The 11605-nt window shown below is 51.2% G+C and overlaps 1 protein-coding gene across 2 annotated transcripts; it reads left to right on the top strand.

Moving 5' to 3' along the window:
- The first annotated feature begins 1290 nt into the window (after window positions 1-1290).
- Window positions 1291-7307, top strand: DYNLL2 (dynein light chain LC8-type 2). 2 transcript variants are annotated; one of them, XM_025363557.1, is made up of 3 exons: window positions 1291-1546; window positions 4964-5102; window positions 6999-7307. In XM_025363557.1, the coding sequence occupies exons 2-3, from the start codon at window positions 4971-4973 to the stop codon at window positions 7134-7136; spliced, it is 270 nt and encodes an 89-aa protein (XP_025219342.1). In that variant the 5' UTR covers window positions 1291-1546; window positions 4964-4970; the 3' UTR covers window positions 7137-7307. The 2 variants fall into 2 exon arrangements, with proteins under 2 accessions (XP_025219342.1, XP_025219343.1); XM_025363558.1 differs by lacking the exon at window positions 1291-1546 and having other exon boundaries at window positions 4717-5102.
- Window positions 7308-11605: the final 4298 nt, after the last annotated feature.

Raw genomic sequence — 11605 nt, 5'->3', positions numbered from 1 at the left:
CTTCCTGACATGGTTTGGAGAGGCGAAGGGAAAAAGATAGGAGGGGGAGCTATCCCTGGCAGCTTCTTAAACCCGACGGTATGGCCAAAATGCTTGGTTCCCAATAAAGGCTCATCAGCCCTTGAGGTAGACACTTTTGTATAAAACAGACCAGAAAGAAAACCGTAGGCCTGAGGATCTTTCCTGGAAGTGGGGTGGAGTGACGGCAGGCAGGCTCCCAACGCCCACGTTCACACCCATCCTCCCAGGAGTCTCTTGAGCCTCCAGAGGGGCTGCTGCCTGGGTGCACCGCTTTTCAGCTAGAAGCGAGTCAAGCCTGACCTGCGGGATCCGGCAGGGCTCTCCCCTCTCTGTACTTGGATTCTCTCCTTTATAAAGTGAGGGGTGTGGATGGGTGGTTTTTGAAGGCTCCTCACAGTTCTGACAGGCACCACCTCTAGGGGCTTCTATTCACTCTCCTCCAGTCCTGTCTACCTGGACAGGCAGGGACAGACGACAAGAAATGGCTCACTCTCACCCCCATCCCAGGACCCCATGGCCATAAATGTGCAAGGACAGCAGAGGCCTGCGTACCAAAGACACTCCCCCATCAGTTTTGCTTCGGCTCTGTCTTCATTGCTCTTGTAGATAAATACTGGCTGGGGGCCCAGCTGGGAGTTTAGGTCCTTCAGCCTCAAAGAACAAAGGCTGAGCTGGAGGAAGAAGGGACCGTCCCGGAAGGTGAGGTGAGGGGGTCCTGGGGCTCCTATGCCTCTCCCTCTCCATAGGGCTGGCTGTCCCTCTCTTTCCCACAGATACGGGAGGAGAGAGTGTCCTGTCTTTTCCTCTGAGGCTGATGACTTCATCTCCTCCCCTTCCTCTCTCTAAGGTTGGGGTTTCTACCTCAGCCCCAACTGTTCCCTGGGTCTGAAATCTCCATCCCCTTCTCCCCTTTTCCTCCTTGGGACTGGGGTCTCCACACCCCTCCCTCTCCTCCTCTCTCAGGACCATGTCTCTCTATTCCTTTTCAGGCCTGGCCTCTCCAGCCCCGGGCGTAGGGGTCCGCATTCCTCTCCTTTCTTAAGGCCACGGCTCCTTCCCCCACCCGTTCCAGCTCCTCCTCCCGCCTCTCCCTCCGCCCCGAGGCATTGTGGGAGGAAACAAGATGTGGGGCGAGAGCGGCGCGGGGAGAAGCCCGCAGTGCGGGGCCGGGCGGGCGCAGCCAATGGGGAGCGCGGACGGCGGCGCGCGCGGCGGGGGGGGCGGGGGCGGGGCGCTATTTCAGCGGGGGCCGCGCGTCGGCCGCGCTCAGCGGCAGAGCGGAGCGGAGCTGTGAGGCGCCAACGCTGAGCGGGCGGGCGGGCCGGCGGCGCGAGGCGGAGCGCGGGCGGCCGGCGAAACTCCCAAGGGCGGACCGCGGCAGGGAGCGATCGGCCCCGGGCTGCAGGAGCCGGAGACCGCGGCGGCGGCGGCTGCAGGAGGAGCCCAGGGGACACCGCCCCTGCCTGTGCTCTGCCTCGGGCCATCGCTGCTCCCCAGGGCCCCGTGCGGACTCGCCTCCGTGAAGGTGAGCGGTGGGTGGGGGCGTCCCCCGGTGGCGGGCCTGTGCCCGTCGCGTGCGGCTCCACACGCCCCGGCCCTCGCCGAGGTGGCCCTGCGGCCTCCTCAACTGGCCCCAAGGCCTGGAACAGGGCCGGCCCCGCAGTCCTTGGCGTTGACGGTCCGGGCAGCGCCGCGCGCCCCCGCTGCCCCTCCCTCTGGGCGCAGCCCTGGCTGTGCCACCCTCTGCCCCGTCCACCCTCGTGGCGCTGCTGGAGGCCTGGGCTGCGGAGCTGCCGCTGCCCCCGCCCCCCCGGGGAGTCTCCCTGCGCTGCGTGGAGGCCCCTGATACCAGGGGCCGGGGAAGAGGGGGTGGAGAGGGCTTGGGCGTGACGCGGCTCCTCCTGCCGCCACCGCCACCCTCTGGGGCGTCCTTCCTGCAGCGAGGACGCCCAGTCACTCCGGCGCTGTTCCAGGCCGGGCGGGGGAGGGCGGCGGACCGGCCAGAGCCTGCGGACCTGGCCGGCGGCGCGGGCGGGAGGTGGAGGGGGGAGGAGGATGCTTCCTCGTTCCCCAGGTGCTGCCCTTTGGGACCTCAGCGCTCTGGAGGATGGGATAGTGGAGGGATACGGCCCCCTTGGAGAGCCCGAAGAGGGAAGTAGAAGTGTGTGTCTATTGGCGGGTGGGGATGGTGGTCCGTGTCATTCGGAGATTTAGCCTTTTTTTTGGGTTGCAAAACCAAGAATAGAAGATGCGAGCTGTCCTGGAGTGCCCTTTGCGCTTTTCACAGGAGCCCTGGCTCGTGACTGAGGCGGCTGGCCTGGGGCCCTCTGGCCATCCTCCTCTTATCTGGAGGCCCAGGTCCCTTGCTTTTTCCCCAGGAGGGAGGGGCTAGACTGGACACCTTCCTCTGCTTTGCTCACCGGCACCTTGGACAGGGGTGGTAGGGTTGGGCTTCAACTCTCTCAGATGCCTGGGGGGCAGGGGTGAAGAATCGTGCCATTGTAGTCACAAGACCAATATTATGTAACCGGAGGCTGTCTCCTGGAGAGTAAAGTGGCTTTTAATTACTGTAACAAAGTTGCCCCTTTGGACTTTGGGAATGAGGCAGTGGAGCAGGTGAGCTTGCAGGCAAAATGGTGCCAATTTCATACTTTCACTTTGCTGTCTAACCAGGCCCCACCCCCACGCCTGGGTTTGTAAACAGTGCCCCCTTCTGAGTGGTAACCCGGAATAGGCCACCAGGTGACACTAGTTTTTCTTCACTTGTACGGAGCCTTATAAGAACCTTTCTCCCTGTGCTGCTGTTGTACCTTTGCTCAGACCCATTGAGGTTGCCCCATTTATCTCATTTCAACCTTTGGTATTTAAAATGAAGATGTTGATTTGCCCAAGGTCATGTAACTAGTCATTCCTTGAACAGTGTTCTCCGAATCTTTCCTCAGCACCATGTGGTGCTCACAGACTCCAGTTGAGGCTCTGACTTTTCCTCTCCATAATGTGGGGACAGAGGGTGCTGGTCTACTACCTCTTTGCTCTGCTAGTTTCTGCCGAAGTGGAACCAGCCCTGCTTAGTTTGACAGTGCTATCTAGATGAAGGGGCCTTGGATGTGGTCAAGGGCTGTCTGGCAGGCAGCTGGCATGTGTGCATTCTCTGCATGTGGTGCAGGCTCAGATGGTGGTGGTGAGTTCTGTTTTCCCTTTCAGCCATCTAGCCCACAGGCTAATGTGAACTCAGAGATCAAGGTGGCCTGGAATGATACCAAGGATCTGCCCTTGAGCAGGCAGTCTCCTGTGCAGCCTTGTATCAGATAGAGCTGGAATGACAGCATCTCTTATCCATTGGGCTGGGCCACAGAGTGGTGCTTTTAGGGGTGGGATGATGGGGGGGAGATTGTTACTGCTCCGTGTGTTGGCTCTGTGGTCAAGGACAAAGGGCTTATCCCCTCTGTTCCTGCATAGTACCTCACAGGCCACTTGCCAGCCAGTTCCTGAGATTCCTCTTGTCCCAGGAAGGGTCCATGCAGGGTCTGCCTGGGAACTCTGGTTGCTATGGGATGAATGGCATGGCCCTGACAGCAGGGATATGAAACAAGGCTATTAAAATAGTAATTCTTTACCTTTCTTAGGCACCTTTTTAAAATGCTTTATCTCCAGGTTTTTCCCATGCCTCTGGTTTTTTAAGAGAAGGAAGGCTTCAGCATTTCTTTGAGGAAAATAAGATATTGTCCCCTAACATAATACCTTTCACATCACCTAATAGGTCAGTACTTTTTGAATGAATATGTTTGGCATGAGGAAGCAACACACCAAAGGAATGACAAATCAGTGTTGAAGCTGGGTCCAAAATTAGGGCTTTCAAAAATTATATTGAGCTTTAAAAAATGAACATTGTACTGAGGAGAGTGGGGAAGCAGAGGGGAGGGTGGGACAGACATGTCCCATGTCTGTGTGACCGACTGGCCAAGTCTGAGGTTGCCTTCCCACCCTCTACCTCTAAGGGGCATCTCACCCTGGAGTACTTGAGAGAAGTCATAATTATCATCTCTGCCCTACTGGGCATTGATAGCCTGGAATATACCCTACCCCTTTTTTTATAGGGCAGGGGTTGGCGGCATTTTTCTGTGAAGGGCCAGATAGGAAATACTTTTGGCTTTGCAGGCCAAATAGTCTCTTGGAACTACTCAACTCTGCCATCGTAGCATGTTCCTGCAACACTTTATTTTACAAAAACAGGTAGTAAGCTGGATCTGACTGATGGACAGTCCCTTGTAGATTGTCCTTGTCTGCAGATGCTCTCATATAACTAGTTAATCCCTACAACAACTCGCGATAGAGAGCTATCCTTATCTGCTAAAATGAAAATAATCAAATGCAGGAAGGCCAAGTGACTTGTCTTAAGACCACAAGACATAAACTCAGGACCAGGAGTCAGGCCTACTGAGTCCTAGTCCAGCTTCTTTCTTCATTGATGCCAGTGATGTAATGAATGGTCATTAAATCAGGGACTTATTCTGTTCAAATGTTAGGATACCTGGTTTATTCTCAGGACAACCCTGTAGTCCCCATTTTACAGATGATGACATAAAAACACAAAGATTAAGTAACTTGCCCAACGACACAGCTAGTAGATGATACACTGTAATATCATCTTGACTATTGTGCTGTTCAGAATATCGGAAGTAGATTTTAGAGTTGGAAAACCTCATTTTGCCTATCGTAAAAACTGATGATTTATTATGTCCTATTGGCCCTATATTTCCCAGGGTGGGAACAATGTCTCTGCTAAAGCTTAGGAGCTCCCCCTCCTAATGCTTCACATCTGTGTTTTCTGTTGCCCTCACCTTCTATACTCCCCTCTCTCACTGAGACCCCACACCCAGCAGCTAATGTTCACTGCCCAGAGCATGGAGTTATCAGCCTTACCTCTCTGCTCCTTCTGTAGTGTCACCATGTCTGACCGGAAGGCAGTGATCAAGAACGCAGACATGTCTGAGGACATGCAACAGGATGCCGTTGACTGTGCCACGCAGGCCATGGAGAAGTACAATATAGAGAAGGACATTGCTGCCTATATCAAGAAGGTGTGCTGGGACAGCTGGGACTGATGGCCATGGGTGGGGATTGACAGCTGAGCTAACCTCCAGGGAGATCTGGAGCTGGGGACATAAGAAAGCCCGTATATCCTATGCAAACAAAACCCTAGGAACTTGCAAAGCAGACAAACTAGCGAGTGATTCCGAATTGCCCAAGCATTCACTTTAGGAGTTGTTAATAGCTCTGCTAGGTGTGTGTGTGTATGTTTACTTTTACAGATAATTTACAAGGCATTGGGGAGGGATAAGAGTATGCAGATACACTTCAGAATTAAATATTTCTGGCCCAGTTCAGAACTATTCAAAATTAAGATCGAGGATATTTGAAAGAATAAGATGTACAAATTTTGAGGGAACTACATCATTTAAAGTGGGTATGCCTATAATAATCCTCATCATGTAGGAGGTTTCCTTTTCCTTGAAAAGGACTCAAGTACTACATCACCCCTTTCTACATTCTTAATGAAAGGGTGGGCTCAAATATATAATTTTTAAGAAATGGATAAGCAATAATGGGGCCATAGGTTTGGTCCCTGAAAAATTCCTGAGTGAATTCGTGACTGGATATGGTTAACATGGTGAGGAAGCAGCTGTGCCAAAAGTAAGAAAAGGGGTACTGGGGCCCCCTGATTCCCAGTCAGGACCCATATCCATTGGAGGCATAATCCCAGTGTTTGATATTCTCAGCTCTGGCATCCCAAGAACGTGTGTAAGAATGGTAGCAGTCTAGTCCATTGAAGTGGTAGGGTCTCTTTGAGTTTTACAGAACTGTGTTTTCCTACCCAAATGGGTGGAATGAAAAGAAGAACTCCAAGTGTCCTGAGAGACTTTTTGGGTGTGGAGCCAAGGGTTGCAGAGCCATTTGGGAGCCCACCTTCTTGCTGTCCTGTACTCTGAGAGCCAGAAGAATCCCCAGATTTTCTGGTCCAGTGCTCTTATTTTGCTGATGGAGAAATGAGAACCAGGGAAGTGACTGGCTCTCCTGTATTACACATAGTCTTGAGCCAATGTTGAAGCTGGGTTTGGTTTTTACTCTCCTAGTACTTGGAGAGTTGTATGGTAAGGGGGCTGTGAGGAGACCGGACAAGTTGTATGTTGAGCATGTTGAGGGATAGAACCCCAGAGTTGGCAGCATTGGTGGGCCCATGGTGGAGGGCTGCTGCCCTTTCATGGCCATGGCAGAATGCTTCTAGAACTGAGTCTGCAGGCTGAGCCACAAGGTAGTAGGGAGCTGATTAGCTCTAAAGATTTCCTGTGGTTTTGATGGTGAACTTGTGCCCCTGAGGGAATTGCCTTGATCTCATGGTGGAGGTCCTTGTCCTGGTACATACAGCCCACACAGTGCATGGCACACGGGAGTGCCTTTAATGTTGTCTTATATAGTATTGCCTTCTGGTACTCCCGATGCTTGGTCTTGTTTTGCCTTAATGCCTTAGTGTTCAGCATTTGGAAATGCTGGTTTAGTAATGTGTGAGGCAGTGGGTGGTGGCTCCCTATTTGTGTCATGCTGTTTGACAAATGGTCCTTTATTCCACTGGCCTCTTGATTCCCTTGCTGAAGAATCCCAGGGTGGGCTAGGGGTGGCGTGAGGGGGTGGGGTAGCTAGAGGGAGGAGAGATGATCAGGGTGTAGAGTGCTGGAGGCTCAGGGGAGATGAATAATGGAGCCTTTGTGGTGTTCCATTATTAATGAGGGGAAGAGTGTCCTGGCCAGCTTTAAAACCTGAGCTTCTGAGGTTCGGGGAGGGAACCCCAGGCTGAGGGATGGGGTAGGGGTGATAACAAACATGTATCGGTGCTGGAGTTGCAGGGAGAGACTCCCATTCTGATTTCTCCTTCTCCAGCTACCCTAATTACTTTTTTCTCTGCCTTTATTCTTTTTTAGGAATTTGACAAGAAATATAACCCTACCTGGCATTGTATCGTGGGCCGAAATTTTGGCAGCTACGTCACACACGAGACAAAGCACTTCATCTATTTTTACTTGGGTCAAGTTGCAATCCTCCTCTTCAAGTCAGGCTAGGTGGCCGTGGTGAAGGTGTCAGTGGCGGCGGCAGCGATGGCAAACAGGCGGCGTTGCTGGGACTGTTTTGCACTGGGGCCAGCATCAGGATGTCCTCTCCAATGGCTGTGCTACTGCATGGACTGTATACTCGATTTCATGTGTATGTCGCAGTAAACAAAACCAAACCTCTTTCTGTTTAGTTGCCTGGGGGAAGAAGGCTGCTTTATGTTTATTTTTCAAGACTTTAAAAATATTTTTCAGTTGTATTGCACTAGGAAATCTCTCCCACCCTCTCCCTTTTGTTTTTCTTTCCCTATACAAAATAAAAGGCCCTCCACAAAGACTAGGCAGCCGAAAGACTAGGAGGGCTGAGGAAAAGAAATAGGTCTCTGGAGGTGGAACTAAAACTGTGCAGCTGCCTCTTCCTGGCGGTGGATGCTGCTTTGGGAGGGCCAGGGAGGCTGCAGGGGGACAGTGTTGGGATTGTCAAGGAGAAAGGGATAGGAAGGAAGGTGGAGGGATTGATCTAGTACCAGGGAGAATATTCCACTGAACTGTGATTCTATGGCTTGGGGCAGAGGGTGGGGTGGGGATGCGTTCTTTAGGGGGCCCTGAGATGTGTTTGTCTGTGGTGTGTGGGAGTGGGGAGCAGACTTGTCTTGCTGTCTTTGTCAGAATTTCTAAGTAAGGGCTGTGTCTTTGTGGATTACCTTCTTTTGTTCTTCCTGCCAGAGATCATGACAGGAGGATGTTGGGGGTAGGATTAGCTTGAATTTTTTTTTTTCTTTACATTCTTCTCCTGTCTGCTCCCTGCTTAGCCCTCAGTTTTCTCATTCCTCTGGAGTTCTCTTAGAGCAGCCCCTGTTGTTAGTTGGCTGGCAAGGGAATTTCTGGTGACTGTAGTTCCTTAGTTAGGTCTTAGCAATCAAACCAAATCGATGTGTCTCTTGATTCTTCTGTGTATATGTGTGTATATGTGTGTGTATGTGTGTGTGGGGTTTGGGGTAGAGGGGAGGGAGGGGGCAGGACAGTGTGGAATCTCTAGGGTGTATGGGTAGGTAGGGGGTACAGTTAGTTCTAAGTGGGCCTTTGTTAAAAGCCTGTGGGGATATCTGTTTTGGAAATAAAGATAGGTGTCCCCTCCTTGCTGTCATCTAGCCCAGACACTCTGCTTGCTCTCTGGCTGTCTGCTCCCTGGGAAGGCTTTAGGAGGACCACCCAGGACAGGATGACCGTGCTGCCATCTGCTCTGGAGCTGGGTCTCAGTGCAGAGGGACAGTGACTGTGGATCGTTGCAGTCTCTGGTGGGAGGTGAGGATAGAAATGATAAAGAGCTAAGAGGAGCTTCTGGGAGCCTTGGAGGAGGTCAGTCTTGCAGTGATGAAGCCAGATAGCAGGAGATGGAGCAGGGCCGTGAGAGGAGGAGATTCTGAGGAGGATGCAGGGGAAATCTTGTCTGTTAATGAAATAGGAGTGGGGTGGGGTTTGGGGTGGGGTGGTCATTGCCGTTTGAGCTGCTGATTCTCATGAGTCGCCTTCAAAACTCTCATGTAGGGTTGACAATGTGGGGGGTGGGGGATCTAGCTTATTCTTTTATTTTCAAGTCCATTCTTGGGGCTGGTGGGGAGGCAGGAGAATACCCCTCCCTCAGCCCTTAGTGTGTGCCGAGCTTGCTTTGTGATGTTGGCAGGGGAGGGGGGACCTGGGTGGTGATTGAGTTCCCTTTATCAAACCCTTCAGTGGGCACAAAATTGAGTGCTTGATTTTAGGTTTTATTTTTTTATGAATGTCCAAATCTGTGTTTCACCCTGCCCTCCCAGACTGTGTGGCCAGTTGAAAGTGTCTGGTTTGTGTTCATCTCTCCCTCATTTCTGGAGCAGGGCCCGAGACCCTGCCACATCTCCTATGCTCTGCATCCACGCCTCTTTTGGACATTAAAGGTTGATTGATGCACTTCTGCACTCTTTGGGTCTCTTTGGGGATGAGGGGTTGGCCTGGTGGCAGTGGTGCCACACAGGGGGTGAGGGTGGAGGGTATCCAGGGTGGAGTAGAATGGGGACTGAAGAGAAGACCAGGCACTAGATACTGATTGGCCTGTAGCCGCACTTATTTGTGCCTAGGCTTATTCCCCTTAAGTAGAAGAAAACTAACCAGCAGCACTCACCCTTAAGGGCTCCTGGGTTTTGCCTTCCTTGGTGGTGATGGCCAGGTGAGTCATACTTTGTGTCTTTGGGATAGTAGCTGCTGCCTTCCCAGCTGCCATCATGGACCTGCCTGAGCTTTGCTGCTTCAACTTTTGCCCAAAGCTCTTATCTTTTCATACACCTCCCTTCTCGGCTTCCCTGGACCTGGAGACTATTTAGCAAAGGGTCTGGCCACTCCGAAATGGAAAGATGGGGATATTGAGAAAGATGGAGCCTCTTTTGGTGGAACCTAAGTGATTCTCTCAATCCTCTATTGCCCAGACACACAACTTAAGAAATCAGCAGTGCCAAGATTTCTGAGAGTGTCTTCCAACCCCTGACTCTACACCGTCGTGTGAATGCAATCCTCGTGGAGGTGTTAGGGAGCCAGAGGTGCTTTGCCCTCTTTGTATTACTATTTATTTACTCAAAAACATTGAAGAGTTCTTGTATGCTTGGGCCTAGGATGCTGTTCACATAGGAGATTGAAACAGGCAAGTTCTTCTAGGCTTCTATGACATACACATTCTTATGTGTAGAGCAGACATACACACACTGATCAACTTTTTCCAATAGTGATAAATGTGTTATCAAGGAAATGAACTGGGCAATGAGCTATTGAGTGTTGGAGGTAGGTAGATAGGGTTCCTCCAGTTAGGAAGGTGGTTGGCTGGTCTTAGGGAGAAACTCTACCTTTGGGGCAGTGAAGTCCTAAGGGATTAAGATGAGAGAAGATTAAGATGGGGCTCTAGAGAGCCCGAACTTCTGTTACTGCCTTAGCTGTCATGAGTAATTTGACAGAGCTGGAGCTTTGGGAGGGAGAGTGAGGCCATGGTTCACATTTCATCAGGGATGAGTGTCTCCAGAGCCAGAACTCATCTACTTTCTTCGCTGATGAAAGAGGCAGTCCAAGTGGATCTGTGAACAACACATTTCTGCACAGGTAGGTAGGTGCACGTCTGGAAGTGCTCATCTGGAAGGCTAATCCTGCAGGGCTTCCTGGAGGAGATGAGCCTCCACTCTTTGGGGCCCAGGATGGGAAAGTATATGAGCATGTGTCACTGAAGGGACTGTGGAAAGCAGATGGAAATTGTGGAATTCTCTCAGAAGAATGCAGCCATTATTAGAACTGTGCCCATAGGAGCATCAATATCCCTGCTTCTTGTATCCTGTTCTTCAGTCTTCTGGGGACCCCCTTTGACTGAACCCAACCAGATGGCAGATGACAAGGCAGACCCAAGATGCAGTCTATAGGGTTCAGTCCCCCTTCCCACAGGGAACAGCAGGAAAGAGCAAGGTGGTGACAATCTAAGGGAGGCAAATGGATAATAACCAGCATGGTAGGGAATCTTCTTTGTTGCTGTGGCGCTGTCGATCTCTGTTCCCTGAACTCTAGTGTCCTCCAGACTAGGTTTATTAGTCTCCCCGCTAAATTATTCTCTCACCTCCTTTCAGTCTTTGCTCAAACATCCTCTTATCAGAGGGGCTTTCTGACATCCTGTGCAAGATAGTGCCTCTCCCCCATCATTATTAACTTTACCCAGTTTAATTCCACATAGCATCTGCCAACGCTTGACATATTTGTTTTTTGTTTACTTTCTGGCCTCCAGCAACTAGAATATAAACTCTGTGAGAAGATTTTTCTCTTAACTGCTTATCTTCAAGAACACAGAACAGTGCCTGTCCTGTAGGAAGTGCTTGATACATACAGACTGGTCAAATGAAAAAAGGAGGGTGCGAGCAAGCCTGGGCAGGCCTGGTGCCCCAGGGCAGCCTTCCCTTTTCTGAAGAGAATGGCTGCCTTTGGCATGGCTCTCCTTGCTGCCCAAGCCTTGCCACCTTGAAAGGCCTGAGAGGGTCACTCCCAAGTGTATTCAAGCCTCAGCCACCCTTGCTTGCCGGTATGGGAGGATGAAATAGTGTGTTCATAAAATGCATTTTATTTTTAAAGCATTTCAGTTTATGTTGCTGAAACCTGAGAGCACCCCCCTGAGCTAGACTCAGTAATCGTTAGCCACATTTTTGGATAAGCAAACTGAATCAGAGAAGGTGAATGGCAAAGCTCATGTAGCTGGTGGCATTACTAGAGCTTAGCACTGTGATGCGCAAAGGCTTAACTGGGTTTGACGGTAGGGGTCTCATGGATACTCTTTAAGATGTGGGCCCAGATCTCTTAGTAGTGAATCCCTGATGTTCCCTCTCTTGGGGCTCTGGTTTAGCAAGGACAGCGAGGATACTTTCCTCTCTCCCTCCTCCTTACTCCTCTCTACTAAGGATTGAGGAACCACCGCTTTCTCCTTAAGG

The sequence above is a fragment of the Theropithecus gelada genome, chromosome 16 (assembly GCF_003255815.1).
Source record: "Theropithecus gelada isolate Dixy chromosome 16, Tgel_1.0, whole genome shotgun sequence".
Classification (NCBI taxonomy): domain Eukaryota; kingdom Metazoa; phylum Chordata; class Mammalia; order Primates; family Cercopithecidae; genus Theropithecus; species Theropithecus gelada.
Note: the sequence above shows the minus strand (reverse complement) of the source record. Positions and strands in the feature narration are given on the sequence as shown.